General features: G+C 47.7%; 1 protein-coding gene across 2 annotated transcripts; it reads right to left on the bottom strand.

Annotated features, from left to right (window-relative positions):
* Nucleotides 1–1,882: 1,882 nt before the first annotated feature.
* Nucleotides 1,883–16,789, bottom strand: Unc119b (unc-119 lipid binding chaperone B). Of its 2 annotated transcripts, XR_002394485.2 has the most exons (6): nucleotides 16,505–16,789; nucleotides 13,568–13,681; nucleotides 8,130–8,235; nucleotides 7,838–8,010; nucleotides 7,275–7,745; nucleotides 5,476–5,663 (listed from the first exon to the last, which is right to left on the bottom strand). XR_002394485.2 is itself a non-coding variant. In XM_004843649.3 (5 exons), the coding sequence occupies exons 1-5, from the start codon at nucleotides 16,743–16,745 to the stop codon at nucleotides 5,551–5,553; spliced, it is 747 nt and encodes a 248-aa protein (XP_004843706.1). In that variant the 5' UTR covers nucleotides 16,746–16,786; the 3' UTR covers nucleotides 1,883–5,550. The 2 variants fall into 2 exon arrangements, 1 of the variants encoding a protein (XP_004843706.1); XM_004843649.3 differs by lacking the exon at nucleotides 7,275–7,745 and having other exon boundaries at nucleotides 1,883–5,663; nucleotides 16,505–16,786.
* Nucleotides 16,790–17,968: the final 1,179 nt, after the last annotated feature.

Consider the following 17,968-nt stretch of genomic DNA (forward strand, 5'->3'; position numbering starts at 1 on the left):
TATGGATACCACACCTGCACCTTGATCCTCTCCTCCTGGGGCCTCCCATTGGCTCCAGTGGGAACTCCTTCCCCTCTGCACAGGCTATTGTGACAGCACAGCCACAACCTCCACCCTGCCCACATTGAACTCTAGCCATACAAGGGAACCATTAAACCAGGCCACACAAGGGAAACATCACATTAACTCTGCCTCTAGAAAGCCCCCCACACCGGGGGCCATTGATAGGCATAGGCAGCAGCATGGAGCAGCCACCTATCCTAGTGGCCTCCATTTCGAAGCCCTGGCAGCTGCAGCTCCAGGACTGGCCCCACCCTCTACTCTAGCCTCGAGCAGCACAGCACATCCAGCCCTTGGAGGTCCTTATTCACAAATATGAGCCCAGGGAACCATGACAGCTCCCAGGTGGTCTCTAATGTCACCCAGGCTCTTTTCCCTTCTGGGACTTCCATTGCCGCTGCCTCTGCCACAGCCACCCACATACCCAGTGCTATGATTCAAATCCAGCACAACAGACAGCACTTTTCAAAGGTGCCTGACCAAAGCTCAGGCTCAGCGATGTAGGCAGTTTCAGCTACACCAGAGGGCTGGGAAGGCAGATGTTATAACTGCCTTTCAGGCACTGAGCATCTCTTTAATGGGAAGAGGGAGCCCCAAGCACCACAGCACACAATGGGGGATCCGGGGTCATGACAAGCAAGGTTGCCCCAAACCACACACCCAAGCTGGCCTCTAACCCTGGCCTCCTGGCCTCTCACGAGCCCAGACTTAGGAGGAAGCTGCCCTCTAGGGTCACCTCATCCTCTGTCTAGGCTTCTGCACATGCAGCTGCTAAATGAGCCAGCAAATCATCCTCCAGCAGCTCAGGACCTGCTCCTGTGGAGTTTAAGAGGCCAGAGCTGCCCTAAGAGAGTATCCACTTCCTCCTAGATGCTACCTGTGAGCCTTGTATACATGTCAACCACAAATCCTGTGCTGACCTGAGCGATCCTGGGGCACACTGGAGGTTCAGAAGAGCATCGTCTGTCTCATTCCCGCTGTCTTCCCTGCTCCTTTGCCCTCAGAGCTGGCTGGGATTGCAGGTGTGTACTACCATTCCTCCTCCTCCTCCTCCATCTTGCTAGCTCTAGTCTGTGATGGAAGCCCGACTCACCGCCCACCCATCGGATTCTAGTGGGTGGAAGAAGACACTGCTGCCATAGCTTCGCTCCGGGACAGGGGCCGCGCGCTGGAGCCCAGATCCCTGAGCCACGAAAGGCCGGGGGCGGTCTATCAGCAGGAAAAGCTAACTTTCCGAAATAGGGGCTCTTTCCTCCTCCCTACAGGGAAGGGGGCGACTGTTTACTTTCTTTTTTAGAAAAAAATATATTTTCCTCCTGCTCCTCCCGCTTGCACAGGCTAACTTGTTTCTCTCGGCTGCAGTGGGAGCTGGACGGCGGCAGGTGAGTGGCGCCCTGCTTTTCTTTCTAGGGGTCCCCCAGTTGTCCATTTTATGGTGAACTCGGAGCCACGTCGCCCGAACGCGCACCAGGGATGTGTGGGGATGTATGGAGGCCCTGTCGAGCATCACTTCTGGTGGCCCTCGGGTGTGTACATGCAGGGGCCGATGGCTCTCAAGGAAGAAGAGCAGGTGGAGGAGGAGGGGTGGAGGGGAGGGGGAGGGCCAGCGTAGTAAGTTCAAGAGCAGCCTAAACTACATAGTTTTCTACCCTGTCTGAAAACAACGAAACAAAATAAAATATTCCTCAGTCACCCTAGCAATCAGCTCTGCTCATTCAACAGAAAGGCCACGAAATACCCAAGAGAGGAGAAATGGGGAGTCCATTCCCACCCCACTCCTGCAATGCCAGGGCCCCAGTCACGAAACAAGACAGGGTAGGCATAGTGTGAAAAATCTTTCTTTTATTACTGTCTCCTGTGGCAAAATAACATTTTATACAAATAAGTCACCTAGTTTACTTTGGACACAAAGACAGTACAAACTGGAATGAGGATCTCAGGTGAAGTGAGGAAGAAGGACAGGTCAGGTCATTGAGTTTCTTATATTCTGTGAAAAATAGATTTATAAGGAAAAAATAGACTTTCGCAACTTCAATGACTTCACGTGATCCTTTGTAAAACAAGAGGTTAAATCCACCTCCACTAGATCCATCTTGTCGCTAAGATATTCTGTAACAAGGAATGTGAATAACACAAAGGTTCAACAATTAGGCTTCCCCCCCAGGTACAAACCAAGGAGCCTGTGCTGTGATTTTTAGGACAGATTTTTCCCCATTCCCAAACCTCACCGATGGCATGGTGGCATTGGCCACCAGAGGAAAGTGACTTTACAGAGGAAAAAAACAGGGGGTACTTGGGACCCCAACAAGGGAGGCAGGATCAACTAAGGTAGGACTCACAGCTTATTACATCCAGTCTAGAAATGGTTTCCAGTCCAACTGAAAAAATACGTTGAAGTTTGTCCAGTCAACGCCAGTCTATGGTCACCCCCAGGCATCTTCAATCACTGTCCCTCGGTGTTAGAAATCAGATTCCCAAAGCCTGAGACGTCTTCAGAAAGTCCGAGCCCCTGAGGAATGCTTTCTCTGCAACAGCTCTGAGCTAACACAGAATGAGACGACAGCCTATTTTAGCCCCAACTACTTCTAGTCATTACTTCCTATGTTTATACTTTAGAAATTAAAATGAAATAAGCCAGGATCTTCTTTGGAGAGGCTAGAAGGGCAGCTTAACCCAAAGGCCACAGAGAAAGCAGAGGCCCTCTAAGGGAGTCCAAGATAGAGGATCCAGGAGAAAGGAGGAGGCAGGGCCTCACCCTAGATAGGTTGGCCTGGCTGCTGCAATGAGCTCCCTCCAGGAGCTGCCTCTTGGATGCCTGCTTTGACACACAGAATGGTCTCACCACACAAGGAGCTGGATGATAGCAGGTAACTGCTATCAATAATAAAGATTTCTTAATAGCACACCTCCTGACTCAACTTCTGATGGTTCAGTTACTTTCAGAGGAAATATGACTTCCAATCCTCTCCTCGATGCAGGCATGGAAGCTGGAATTGTTTTATTTTTTGAGACAGGGTCTTTCCCTGCAGTTCAAGCTGGGCTTGAACTCACTATATAGCCCAGGCTGGCCTCAAACTTGTGGCAATCCTCCTGCCTCAGCCTCCCAGAGTGCTGGGATTACAGGCATGTGCCACCAGGCTTCCCAGCTGGAAGCTCCAGTTTTAAATTCATTCCAGCTAACACCCAAAATGGTAATGCTTCTCGAGATTTCTGGTGCAGCTAGACACAGAACACTGTACCTTCAAAGGCAGAGGACAGCAAATCCCACCCTGCTGGCCACAACTGAACACCAGGCCTCAAAACGGTCTCCAGTGAGAGTAAGCAAGTTAGCAGGGAAGGGAAGGGGCTACCTTGAGCTGAAGTGCCCAGCTCCTTCACCTCCTGGGTGCTTTGCCACCAAAAGCTAACACTGTAGGTAAGAGACAGCCCACTAGTGCCCATGTAACTGTCTTTCCTGGCCCAATTTTCAAAACAGGCTCCACTGAGCAGAGCGCTGGGCAGCTCCAGAATGTACACCCTAGGTGATGTTTAGATTTTGGACAACAGAAGCACTCCCAATTGGGCTTCTGTCACAGAAGAAGGAACATTTGAAGCTTGAGAAGAATAGGTAATCTCACTAAAGGAGTCACAGTGAGAAAGAGAAGAAGGTAGGGAGATGGTGGGTGCTGATATCTGTCCACAGGTGAGGAGGAAGAAATAACAGCAACAGCTTTCCCCAGCAGCATATGGGAAAAAGCCATACTTAAGGCACCTGGATTTGGAGTTGACCCCAACTGAAACTCACCAGTGTGGTGATAAGGCGCCCATGTGGCAGGGCACACATTCCCTCCCCACCTCGGCAGGGGGACCCAGTGCCAGCACTCAGGACACTCACTCATCGAGAAAGCAGCCAGCAGACGGCACCACCAATTCTTTGGACTGGCACAAAGCACAGGCTGAGGGTCAAGGCCACTCTAGAAGCCCAACAGGAAGGAACACTGGCTGAAGAATGCACTTGTGCTTCTGTGGCACAGTGCTGGCCCTTCCTTCCCTGGCCACACACAGCCTTCCTCTAAAAGCCTTGGACACAGCTCCTGTCACAAATACAGTGAGGCCTCACAGCACCTTACTACACTCCTGGTCCCCCATGCTACTGACACCTTTCTATTAATGCTAAGTGCACCCTGGCCACAGAGAGGTCCTGGAGTCTGGCCTAAGCACCTAAAGCCATCCACAGAGACAACCAGAGGCAGCTGAGGTGGGAGCCCATCCCGTAAGGGCCTGTGGACACAAGCAGCCCACAGGGAGCACTAGGGAGCTGATTTGAGAACACATCACTCTGATAGGCTACCTCAACCTATCTCACCCTTTCCACCCCAAATAATCCCAACTAGCAGCTTAAAGGATCTGAATATGAATTACTTAGGTCGGGCTTCCCAGATGGTTCCAGAAACTACTTCATTAGAAAGCAAACAGGAAAACTCCTAAGTAAGAACCACAGAGTTCAGGAGGCAAATCCCCATCAGAAGCCAATTCTTCAGGCTATGCTGTACAGAGTGCTGCTTTGTAACTATACCTCCCCTAACATGAGCCAGATTAGCCCCAGGAGGCTGATCAATACTATCAAAAGTCTAACCACACATTACATGTGCTGAAAACACCACTCACATTTTGTATAAACTCCTCTATAGGAGTCTGGAGAAAAAAATCAAAATACAAGAGCCCTGCTCTGGCCTTGAAAGATAGTATGTTCCATGAGCAAAAGTGACATATTCTACTCCAGGAGGACAAAGTAGGAGAGCGAGCTCATCTGTCCCCCAGAATAAGAACAGGAAGGCACTGCCAGGTTAAAACCTTGGTCTATCCCCAGGAGGACTGGCGGAGGATCCTGAAGTCAGACAGATAACAGGCTCACCAAGAAATGGGTCCTCTATAGTCTGGCAGGATCCCCCATTCCTGGTACCTCAGCCCTCAGCACCAAGTTTTTTCCAGTTGGTTTAGGACTATGTGTGGGTGGGGGCTGGGGCAGGCGGGGTTAAGGGCAACACCAGAAGGGAGAAGAGGAGGCACCCAGGAGAGGCCAACCTTTCAGCTACTCACAGCATTCAGGAACCTCAGGAAGGTTCCTGGTCGAGAAGGAACACTAAGATGCAGGTGGCAGCCACAGCCCTCACCCGGACACACCTGAGCTGGAGAGACTGAGACTCATCAGCATAACCTGCAGACAGCTAGAACTACATGAAAATAAACTTTCTTTTTAATGTGGATTGCAGGAGCCTTACCCTAATCTTCTACTTTACTATGATACCTCTGTGACCTAAGGGACAAGAAAAAAAGGAAGAAAACACAACACTGCTTGGCACCTCCCTGGAGCACAGGAAACTGCCACCCCAGCCTCCGCCTCCTGGATAGCTTCCAGATGTCTGTTGACAAACAGCAGCTTCAATCTCCTCCATGTGCTAGGAGCACAAGGCCCTAGCAAAGCAACTCCTTTGTCCACTTCTGCAGCAGTTACTGGCCTCCATTATAGGCATAATCAGCCTTGTTGTGCATTATCAGCTTGTTGTCAACGAAGTAGAAGCTGTCAGAGCGGGTCTCATAAGGGTTTTCAATCATCAGACGAACTGCAAGTCAGCAGAAGGAAAAAAAAAGCCAAGAATTATACATGAGCCTATCCCACAGTTAGGTGGGAAAACACTGAGAATTCCCTCTCAAATTTCCAAGTGAGCTCTTCTGGAAAATGAGAGTATGCTCTGCCAAGTAATGAGCTGAAACCCAGGGAGCCAGCCCTGAGAACTGGGGAGACCACTGTGGCCCCGAAGTGAGCATGATGTTCACTCCACCTAAGGATGCAGCCAGCTCCTTGGTCATCCCACACCTGGTCCTTCCCATTGGTCCCATGGGAAATATACTTGTCTTCTTGCCGGCATGGACCACAGCTGCTTCTATTTACTCAGTGCTCTTGGCTGACCAAGCTAGCCCTGGCTTCTGGTCTGCTGCTCACTGCTAGCCATGTTGGTGTAAATCCAGAAAGCTAGACCCCACTGTGCCCGCTTCCTACAAGCACCCCTGACAGCCAAGGGAATCCTAAGAAATTAAAGGGCAAGGAGCAACCGGCAAGTGATCTAGTCAGAGGTCTGCTTGCCTTGGGATCTAAATTTAAGTTCTGTGTTTGTTCAGATAGTTGCCCAGACCCTTTACCATACTGTTAAGGTAAGTAACAGTCATTACCTCTGACCAGTTTTAATGATTACATGCCCTCTTGCGTTGCCTAGAGCACTACAATTTTCAAAAGGTGACACTTTTAAGTTCTTTGAAGGTCAGGTGTGGTAACATATGCCTGTAATTCCAGCACTTGAGAGGCTGAAGCAGGAGGATCTCCACAAGTTCAAGGCCAGCCTGGGCTACATAACAAGTTCAAGGCCAACCTGGACTACACAGCTAGACTCTGTCTCAAAAAAGCAAAATAATAATATAAAATAAAAGTTCTTTGAATCCATCCAGGCCAAAGCAATTTAGTTTACATGTAAATGACTGATCTCCAAAATCACTTAGTTTATTTGGCTTCATAGGTATAACTTATAATGCTATCCATGATCTTTTCTTGAAAGCATCTTCAAATTCCTGCCCAACTTGGCTCGAGCCAGAGTTGCTGCTGTCATGAACACTGCCCCATCCTCATTTTATCTGGGAACAGTACTGTCATAGGAGTAGAGTACCTGATTTTCAGGGTATGCAATCTGTTAAGGACTTGGGATTCTGAGAAAACATCCTTCCACACAGTTAAAGGTCACCATTATTCACAGGATTCCATTCTCATGTGCATAAATGTTCTGAAGCAGCGTTCCCAAATTACAAGCAGAGGATGCTAACTGCAGCTAGCTAGCTACAAGTTCCAGAAACTAATAAAGCCTGTTTCTTTTCCCTAGCCCAGTCCCTACCTTCCCTTTTCTGGGTTACATGCCAGCCTTCTTCACTAGAGAGCCTTCCCCAGCTGGGGCTCCGCTCCCTAAGACCATGCATCCACTACCTCCTTTCTATTGCCACAAAACCTGCAAAAGATCCCTAGGTCCCAGGTTGACGATTTTTTTTTTTTTTTTGAAACAAGGTCTCGATATGTTGTTCAGGCTGGCCTCAAATTTGCAGCAATCCTCCTGTTTCTGCCTTCCAAGTGCGAGATTATAGGAGTGACCCACCACACCTGGCTGCTAGGTTGATTGTAACAGTATACAAACCCTTTATCCTGCAGAGAAAGAGAAAGGAAAGTCCTCAGGCTTTTGCTTCTGTTCAGCCTGCCATTTCACACCTGGCTCTGGTTAAGGAAAAAGTACAGGGCCAATGACTAGGACATAATGGAAGCCATTACTAACACTGGAAGCTCTTATCTAGTCAGACTCCCAGGCAAGATCCCAGGCCTCCTTTATCCCCCTCAGCCACGCCCTTTCCCATGACAGGTGTCTAATGATAATGCCCTATATTTTTACAACCTTCTCTGCTCCCATATAGGCAGAATTAAGAGTCTGAAACAAAAAGACAGAGCAGGAGGAAATGAGAAGCCTTAGGTCAGATGACCAGATACTCATCATGTCAATGCTGCCCTCCTCTCCAAGATGAAGCCATCAGATGAGGTTCAAGGTTCATTCCTTAGGGCTGGAGATTCGGCTCAGTATATACTTGCCCAGCATATATAGGGCCCTGGGTTCCACCTCCAGCACAAAGAAAGGGGAGTAGGGAGAAGGATTGATTCATTCCTTGCAGCTCAGAATCTAAAATGCTGTGAGAGTTAGGGAATACATACTGACATCCTCTGAAAGCTGGGGAAACTCATAGATATGTTCACAAGTGTTCCTACTGCTGGGGATGCAGAAGCCAAAATCAAAGTCAAAGTTTTTCAGCAGGCGTTCCCGGAAATAGTGCCGTTCAATCATCCGGAAGTTTGACACAGGTTTGTCTCCTACTGTGAACTCCACTCTGCAAAATAAACCTCTGTGAGCCCTACTTTGCCTCCTCTCTCTTCCAAAGCCAACCCTAAACCCAGCCTCTGCTGTGAACAAGCAGAATGTTCTCCCACAAGAAATAATGGTACTCACGTAGCACCAACTGTCCGGAGGCGGAGAAATGCTGGTGTGAACTGATAGCGGACAAAACGTCCTGCACTGATATCCACATCTCCACCCTCCTCCTCCTCCTGGTGATCTGAAAGAACACACAGAATCTTGAGTGCACCACGTGGGTACCACCAGTCCACACAGCACAGTGACAACCAACACACTGACACCAACAGCAAGCAGAGCCCCATATACTTGCTGTATCCCAGGCCCTGTGCTAACAATGCCCAGACTCCCCACAGCAGCCCTAGGAGGCATTGTGGTCTCCATGTCACAGATGAGGGAGCTCAAGTTCAGAGGGCTTAAGTAATATGTCCAAAGTCTCAAAACAGTAAATCACATCAGTAGAGATTCAAATCCAAGTCCATCTGACTCCAAGCCTGGTTTTGGTTTTTTGGTTTTTTTTTCCAGTACCAGGGATCAAACTCAGGACCTTACACTTATGAGGTAGGCACAGTGGCACTGAGCTAAATCCCTGGCCTGAAGCCTGTTTTTATACACCATGCTATTTGCCTTGTATAATTCGGGTGCTCAGGTTATAGCCTAAAATGAAGTTTGAAACATAAGCTGGAGGGCCGGGGATGTAGCTCAGTGGCGCCACGCCTCCCTGGTAAGCAAAAGGTCCTGAGTTCGATTCCCAGTACTGGGGAAAAAAAGAAAAAAAAAACAGAAACAGAAGCTGGATACTAGGCCCCTGACATGGCTCTGTAGGCTCCAGGCCTGCCGATCACCAAGTTGAAGTGCTAGCCACAAACCAAAACAATAAGGGCCAGGGATTTAGCTCAGTGGTTCCGCTGCCTGCCTCGCAAGCGCAAGGACCCAAGTTCGATCCCCGGTACCAAAAAACAAACAAACCAAAACAATAAGACTAGAAAAGGTGAAGCTAAAGTTCTTTCAACTAATACAAACATTTCTGACAAGCAGCAAATGAAGACAATGAGTTACAGTACTTCCTTGGACTGATGTCTGCTCCAAGCCATTGCAGACCCAACCCTCTGACCACCTGGGAAAGGGTGAAACATACAGGCAATGAACCATGTGGGACCTTCTAAGGTTAATGCTGATGTCTGGCCTACTCCATTCCTAAATCTAAGAGATAAAAGATTTTAAAAATCAATCAGAGGCCTGGAGATATAGCTCAGCGGTGCTACCACCTGCCTTCCAAGGACAAGGTCCCGAGTTTGATCCCCAGTACTCCCCCCCCCCGCCAAAAAATCAGAGAATTATTTTGAGAACAAAAAGTCAGCACCTCCAGTGTCCAGAATGGGAATTTTCTACAACTAAGCTGAACATGGGTGTCTTCAACATCAAACATCTTGACCTGTGACTCCCAAGAACACTGGCCAACCAGACAGAGCAGGGGTTCTATTATGGCTTGTGTTAGATGTCCCCCCCAAAGCCTCATGCTTTTCCAGAGGTGGTTAAATCTAGACTGTGTGACTGACTCATGGTAGGACTAGGATGGAGGGCACTACGGTTAAGGGGATGAGTCCTACCTGCCCTAAATAATCTGAATAAGATAAAAGGGGCGGGAAGAGCTGGTAAGGTTCCCTTGTTGCTTTTGCTACCTTCTTCTTTTTTTAAAAAATTAATTTTATTGGTACATTTTAGGTATACAATATAATGACATTCATCATTGGAAATGTGTACCTTTACATAATAAATATATCTTTGTTCTTTTTTTTTGGTATCAAGGATCAGGACCTTGCACTTGGGAGCCAGGTGGCGGAACCACTAAGCTAAATCCCAAGCCCTCTTGGTTATTTTTTCCCCATTCCCCTGCCCTCCCTTCAACCCCTCCATCCTTCCCTATTTACAAAGACTCTGTTTCCATTTTTTCCTTTTCTCATATTAATTCCATTCCCTTCTTTCCTTTCCCCTACCCCTCCCACTTCCCCTCCCCTTTGCCCCTTTTCTTCCTATTTCACATTATCTATTATACCTTTTGATCCTTATTTACTTTCATTTTCTCACACCAGAGAAACTATTCAGTATTTACACGTGTGTCCTATTTATTTCACGTAAGAGTATTGCCTCAATGTGCATCCATTTAGCTATGAATGTCTCTAATTTCTCATTCTTTATGGCTGAGTAGTACTTCATTTTATTTTTTTAAAAACACATTTTCTTTATCCAGTCTCCAGTTGATGGGCAATTGGGCTGTTTCCAAGTTTTAGTTATTACAAACTGTGCCGCTATGAACATGGGTGCACATGTATCACTGTGGTATGATTCTTTTAATTCTTTTGGGATGATACCTAGTAGGGGAATAGCTGGGTCAAATGGGACCTGTAGTCCTAGTTCTTTGAGGTATCTCCATACTGATTTCCACAGTGGTTGCACCAGTCTACAATCCCACCAACAGTGGAGTAGGGTTCCTTTTTCCCCACAGCCCCACCAGCATTTGTAATTGGTTGATTTCATGATAGCAGCCATTCTTTCTGGGGTGGGGTGGAATCTCAGCGTTGTTTTCATTTGCATCTCTTGAATGACCAGTGATGTTGAACATTTTTTCATGTTTATTTGCTATTTCAACTTCTTTGTCTGAGAAATGTCTGTTCATTTCAGATGCCCATTTTTGGATTGAGTCTTTTAATTTGGGAGGTCTGAGTTTTTTAAGTTCTTTACATATTCTAGCTTTTGTCTGAGGAACAGCTGGTAAAAGTTTTTTCCCACATTGTGGGTTGTCTCTTCACACTGCTGGTGTTTTCTCTTGCTGTACAGAAGCTTTTTAGTAAAAAGAGATCCCACTTGTTGATTCTTTGTGCTAGTTCACGTGCAACTGAGGTTCTGTTTCATGAAATCTTTTCCTATGCCAATGTCTTTAAGAGTTCTACCTCTCTTCCAGCCAGTTTAGTGTTTCTGTTTTAATATTTAGATCTTTAATCCATTTTGATTTTAGTTTAGTGCATGGTGAGAGATATAGGTCTAGCTTTAATCTTTGGCAAGCTGAAACCCAATTTTTCCAGCACCCCTTATTAAAGAGGCTACCTTTCCTTTGCTACCTTCTTGCTACCATAAACTGGAAGGCCTGTCTGCCACGCCACCTTGCGTTGGAGCCAGCCAATTATGGACTAAAACCTCTCAAACTGTAAACCAAATAAACCCCTCCCCCCTCTAACTTTGGGTATCAGGTATTTTGTCTCAGCAACGAGAGAAAAGTAACTAACACAGGTCCATACCCAGGAACTAAGCGCCCTGGCTCCACGAGTGTGGTTCAAACAGCCAGGCCATATCTTCTCAGGGATTCAAAGTCATCAGAGCAAGTACTGCAGGAAGGCACTGATTTGGTGTGAGGATAGTCTAAATGAATCAAGACGACCCTTGTGTCTCCCTATGCAATTGATCCAGGATCTCACTATACAGTTCAGGCTGGCCTCGAACTTGTGTCAGTCCTCCTGCCCCAGCCTCCCAAGTGCTGGGATTACAAGCATGCACCACCATGCCCAGCCACGATCCTTAAATGAGACCAGGGAGGTTGAAAATCCAGATACTTCTATAGTTGAGTTTTATACTGAAATGACTACTCTGAGCCCAGTCTAATCCAAATCCACACACTTGTGGTAACCCTGGGGTCCTTGAAATGTCCTAAGTACTGCGACTTGTGCCTTAGGATGAGAACACCACAGACTCAGAAAGCTAGCTGGCCCAGACCTGACCATGCCAAGATAAGAATAAGTACCAATAAGCTTGAGCTTTTAGGTGTCTTGGTCAGTATTATATAATTATGGTAGCATAAATACAGGGTGCAGGTGATCCAGGGCTCTAGCTTTGGCTTATGATTAATCTGAGGTGAGATTTCTGAGACTTTCTCAGGAAAGTCTTTTTTTCTTTTCTTTTTTGCAGTGCTAGGGACGGAACCTAGGGCCTCAGACATGCTGGACAAGAGCTCTACCACTGAGCCAAATGGCTAGCCTAACAAAAGACTAACTCCAGAGGGCGCTAAATCTCCAGTAAAGTGCTTCAAAGACTTCTGTGGTCCCCTGGCCAGAAATTAATCACCTAGGACGGCCCTGAAAGCACAGGAAGTTTTTAACAATGACTGATTTAACAAATCCCAAACAGATTAGTTCATCAGTCTGTACTAGAAAATAGAGATTAAATCAAACTGAGGTTTCTCGGGTCTGAGGAAGGGGCAGCAGGTTCCATGTCTAGACCAGAAGGTGCCAAGAAGCAGGGCACAGATGATAAGACCTTCAAACAGAGAAAGGAGCAGAGGAAACTCAAGAGCTAAGAGGAAAAATTGTGGGGAAGCCCCTGGCCACAGGTGAAATGAAGAAACCCAGCAAAAAGCAAGCTGTTCCGTGTGCCTGAGATCATAGTGACCCTTGATACAATTCCTAATTAAACATCTCAATTCCCTGCCATAACATCTTTCCTACCAATAGCTTGGATGAAGTGCTGTCTTACAGCCTGCTATATATTTAAGAATAAACTTTGGGCCAGGGATGTAGCTCAGTGGTGCCTTGCCTACCTGGCAAGCACAAGGTCCTGAGTTCGATCCCTGCTACCAGAACAACAACAAAAAGAATAAACTTAAATCCAAACCAGGACTTACTGGGAAACTCAAGGCACTGTTTAGAGTCAGTGAGAAGACAGGTGAATTTACTTCACGGTGTAGAATGGAATCCTCAGTATCACCTTTCCAAGAGGACTCAAGGCTCAGTGACTTTCCTCATTAGAGTTTAATTTCCTTTCCTAACTGGAGGCAACATGATATGATGAAGAACACAGGACTTAGGAAAGCATCTGTCTTAGTTACTTTTCTCTCACTGCTGAGACAAAATAATACCCAGAGTTAAAGGGGGAAAGGTTTATTTGGCTTACAGTCCGTAGAGGTTTCTGTCTATAATCGGCTGGCTCCATGGCAAAATGGCACATGGCAGAGGGATGTCGTAGAGGAGAAATAGTTCATGGCACCCATATGGCAGCAAAAGCAACAAGGGAAGGGGAAGGGGCCCTCAACAGTCTTTCTGCTCCTTTTATCTTATTCAGACTACTTAGGACAGGTAGCACTCATACCCTTAACCCTGTGAATCAATGACACACTGTAGATTCGGCCACCTCTGAAATAGCCCCATCTCATTCTCATGAGGCTTTTGGGGGGACATCTAAACACAAGCCATAATAGCGTCCCCTGGAAATTCTGAGTCTTAATTCCTTCTCCTCAAAGAAGTGTGAAGACAACAAAGTGATGTACAAAAAGATGCAACAGTAACCAACACAGTCCAGATACTCAATAAACACTAGCCTTCTAACACAACCCAGCAAGCATGCCGAGCAGCCCAAGATACAGGAAGAGGTTGTGGAACCAGGACACGCTGCAGTCAAGAGACAAGATGCAGTGACACACAAATATTCTACTTTCCAGAGATCTTTTGCTCAAACTGTCAGGTGACCCCTACAATACTGACCCCTACCTGAAATGCAAGGTTTGGCAATCTCAAAAAGCACTGTCCCAGTCTCCAAATCTCGAATTTTGAAGCGGGTAAAATCAATACTGTAGATGTTGTCTTCGGGTTTACACAAATAATCTGAAAATGAGAGAGAGAGAGATCAACACTGTTACAAAATCCTTCAAAATTTGATTTAATCCTGAAGGGGTTTTTGGTTTGGTTTGGATTTTTTGTTTGATTTGCAATGCTGGGGATGGAACCCAGGGCTTCACAAAATTCACTCACACTAGGCAATGACTCAATCACTGACCTACATCCCTGGCCCTAATTCTCAAATTCTCCAGCAAACTGTTTTGTTTTGTTTTCCTGTTATTTATGTATAATACTCATCACTCCTCCAAAACATACTCTGGTGTTAAAAATAAGACAAAGTTGTATGGACAGAATCAGGAGGTCTAAGAAAGAAACACAGAAGCTGGGCGTGGAGGCACATGTCTGTAATCCCAGAACTCGGGAGGCTGAGGCAGGAAGATCACTAGAAGTTCAAGACCTGCCTGGGCTACATAGTAAGTTCAAGGCTATCGTGAACTACATAGTGAGATCTTGTTTCAAAAAATTAATAAATAAATAAAACAGAGCAGAGACTTGGTTTAGATGAAAGAGTATCAAAACTTTTAGAAATATAGATCTTTTTTTTTTTTTTTTTTTTTTGGCAATACTGGGAACCAAAGCCCAGTGCCTCTGTACTACTGAGCTACACCTTCAGTCCTTTTATTTTAATTCTGAAAACTGGTTTCCTTGAGTTGCTAAATTGCCCAGGCTGTGTTTAAACTTGTAATCATCCTCCTGCCTCAGTCTCTCAAGAGTTCTGGAGTTATAGGCATATGTCACCATACCTGGCTTTGAAATGTGAATTTTATATCATGATACAAATTTTCAATTTATTTCCAACCACTTTTTAATGTAAAAAACATTCTTAGAAGGTGGGATGTACAAAATCACAGTGAAGACAGGTGAGGTGGCACATGCCTATAATCCTAGCACTTGGAGTCTGAGGTAGGAGGATCATGAGTTTGAGACTAGCCTGAACTACATAGTGAGTTCAAGCCCAGCTCAAATTACATAGCAAAACCCTGTCTTAAAAAACAAAGCACATTCACATGGTGGGTCACATATACAAGGAAGCAAGATGAATGTGGCAACGAGAACACTAGGCCAAACTGAAGTACATCCTATAACAAACTAAGGAGCTAATGAAGAGTATCCCCCAAAGAAAATTTCACTGACTTCTTTCTACAATGACTCCTGACAGCATCTTCCCCAGGACCTACTTGGACACTTTTATCTCAGATTGCTCATTCGTGTTATTCTTTCACATTTCACAAACTGTCTCCAATAAGATGGCAAACTTGAGAGCTACTGCTTATTCTACAACTCCAAAACAGGCTGACATTGGTTCTGTTCCTTTAGAGGGTGCTCAACAAATAACTTGAGAACAGAACACATGAAATTTTAACAGCAGTAATAAAATCTACGTTCTGGAGCTATGGCTTTCTCTGAGGAGCTGCACAGGTGGGTTTTGGGCAAGAGCGCCACTGCTAAGCTTCCAAATGGGATCTGAGTGCCCGCTGAGAATGCGGCTTCTAGGGCCAGGCATTAGAATGACCAACTCACCCTTAACAACAGGAGCAGGCCTGAGGCTAGGAAGGTCAGGTTATGAGCATTTCTATACCTTCCATGCCCTTAACAAAAACTTAAAGAACAGAGAAGCTTTTTCAGTTTCAATAAAACTCAACAGCAATACTGTCTAAAGATGCACTCAGGCATACAAACAGTCCCAACCCAATGAGGGGGACATTAAAATATCCAGGATCAAATTTTAGCATATGAGGATTCCCTTTGCGCAGACTGGATCAAGACCCACTTTCCCCAAACTCCCATTCCCAAATCCTTGGTGCTGCCAACCCGAAACCTGAGGTACACTTGAGCAACCCTGGACTGACTAAAGCAATTCAGACAACACCATGGTGTCCTTCTTGGCAGCAGGGTTGGAAGTGTGCAGGTGGGTGGGATGGATAGGGGAAGCCAGATCTAACCAGGTGACTGCAAACTCCTAAAGGAAAATAAATATCAAGACCCTCTCAAAGGGTTGGTTTGGCAAAGAACAGAAAGAGGGAGATCATCCAGAACAGGAAGTAGACAACAAATTTCTTCCCACCTTTCCTCATATTAGTGAAATAACTTAGGAGGGTTGCCGTTATGCAAAACTCACATTTCTGAAATCCTGACATACTTCAATTCACTAGGAAAAAAAAAACGTCAAAAGCAAGATTCACATGTGGGAGTTTGTACATACAGTGAAACTTTATTAACGTTTTCTCTGTGGCACAGTTTTTAAGTTTGCAAGAAATGCCAGGGCCCCGCGTTCCGAAGAAGGAAGCGCCCACCTGCACACAAAGGGCCAGCGCCTGGGACCAAAAGGGAGGAGACCAGGAGAGCAGGCATGGGGGAGGGGCGGCCAGGGGCCGGAGCCCAGGGACAGGCGGAAATACAGGTAGGGGATCGGGCCTGGACGACCGCTGCTGCGGAAGCTGGGGACAAACGCGGGCGGGGGTTGGGGGGTCGGCGATGGCTGCGAGGTACTGAGCTGTGGGAGCCGGCTCAAGAGGGTCCGGTTCAGCCGAACGCGGGCCCTTCCCCACTCACGTCAAACTGAGCTGCCGCACTGGGTCTGGCCAGGGGGAAGGCCGGCGGGACCGCATTCCGAGGGCATTTGCGGCCAAGCCCAAGGAGAACCCCTTCCCCACCCGCCCCGTCGAGGGCGGCCAAGCGGACTGGGCAGCGAGCAGAGGGAAACGCGGCCTGGCCAGTCAAGCGGCCCGGGTTGCCCCTCTCGCGGGTCGAGCGGACGGACCAGCTGAAGGCTACGCGGGCGCGAGGCTCGGCCCAAGCGGCACTCACTCTCGGTAACCCGGCTGAGGCGCAGGACGTGCTCGGGCCGGATGGTGTCCAGCGCCAGTAGCTCCTGCTCGGTGACCGCTGTCGCAATGCCGTCGCCGAGCGCGTGTTGGGGCGCCTGCCGCCGCGCCTTGAGCCGGTTGAGGACGCCGCCGCCCGCCTTCTTCTCCTCCTTGCCAGCCACCAGCCCCCTGGACCCAGCTGCAGTCCCCGCAGCCGCAGCCTTAGGGTTCGGCCCGTTCATCGCTCCGCTGCCAAGATGGCCGCCGCCTCCGCCGCACCGTAACTATGGAGAGCGGAGGCGGGGCCGGGGCGCCACCTGGGGGCGGGCGGGGCGGGGCCTGCGGGGGGCAACCGGAAGGTTCTTTCTCCAATTTGGGACCTGCCAGGTGGTGAGTCCGGGGGAGTGGCTGAGGATTTAGGACCTCAACACTCTCCCGCAGTCTTTCAATGTCACCGTACATGTTTGAAATATGCACCTTACAGTCGAATGAGTTTTTCTCATATAAGCTGGAAAAACATCTTGGAAAATGTTTAATATACTTTGCATAGAATACAAGCGAAGACAGTGCTTGATCTGCAAAGACAGCCAGCCTCAAGACAAGCTTTCCAATTAGATTGCTGGAACTAAGCTTTGCTGTGCCGGGCCCTGGGCTAGACGTCGCGCTAGGCTATAAGAAATTTAAGGATGAAGGCAGTTTGGGTCTGCCTTGTTCACACTGTAGTACTGCCAAATTACCAAATGTCTGGCACACAGAATAAGTGCTCAATAAGGAATGAATGAGTGAAATTCTGAATAGTGCCCCCCATCCTCCCCACTTTGTCAGGAAGACTGTGAAGTGTGCAATTCATTATGACAGGCCAGCAAGTAGGAACTAGAAGACAGACTGACTCCCCTGACTGCTGTGAGAGGTGCAGCGAAGGTGCTAGAGCACAGGCGAGTGGTTTATTCTGGCCGGATTAGGGGATGGGGGGTTCACAGAAGTGACATTTCTATTTGGCCTTAAAAGGGCCAGGGATAGGCCGGGGATTTAGCTCAGTGGTTTCGCCGCCTGCTGCGCAAGCGCAAGGACCCGAGTTTGATCCCCGGTTGCTGCGCAAGCGCAAGGACCCCAGTTCGATCCCCGGTACCAAAAAAAAAAAGGCCAGGGATTTAGCTCAATGGTGCGCGACTGCCTCGAAAGTGCAAGGTCCTGAGTTCAATCCTTCCCGCACCACCACCACCCCACCCCCCGCGTACCGAAGTGGGTGGTGGGGGAGTCAACCATGATTTCACCCAGTAGAGGAGGCCAGTGAGGAAAAGCCTGCCCTCTTGCATCGAAGATGGCTCCTTCCTTTGGGATTCCTGAGGGATTCTGTGTTGGAGGCCTGGCTCTGATGTTACCTCTCAGCTAGATTTAGGCCAGAGTGAAATCCCATCTCTTGCAATGGTCAGCCTTAAAACCTGCCAGGCAGGGCGGTTGCTGG

This window comes from Heterocephalus glaber, unplaced genomic scaffold (assembly GCF_053883595.1).
Source record: "Heterocephalus glaber isolate CG9 unplaced genomic scaffold, H.glaber_assembly_v1.0 deba00001687, whole genome shotgun sequence".
Lineage (NCBI taxonomy): Eukaryota > Metazoa > Chordata > Mammalia > Rodentia > Bathyergidae > Heterocephalus > Heterocephalus glaber.

Coding starts and splice junctions, on each gene's coding strand:
- Unc119b (XM_004843649.3), bottom strand. CDS start 16,745: ATGAACGGGCCGAACCCTAAGGCTGCGGCTGCGGGGACTGCAGCTGGG. Junction 8,011..8,129: donor CTCCGGACAGTTGGTGCTAC/GTGAGTACCATT, acceptor TTTATTTTGCAG/AGTGGAGTTCACAGTAGGAG. Junction 5,664..7,837: donor CCAGCTTTCAGAGGATGTCA/GTATGTATTCCC, acceptor GCTGACTTGCAG/TTCGTCTGATGATTGAAAAC.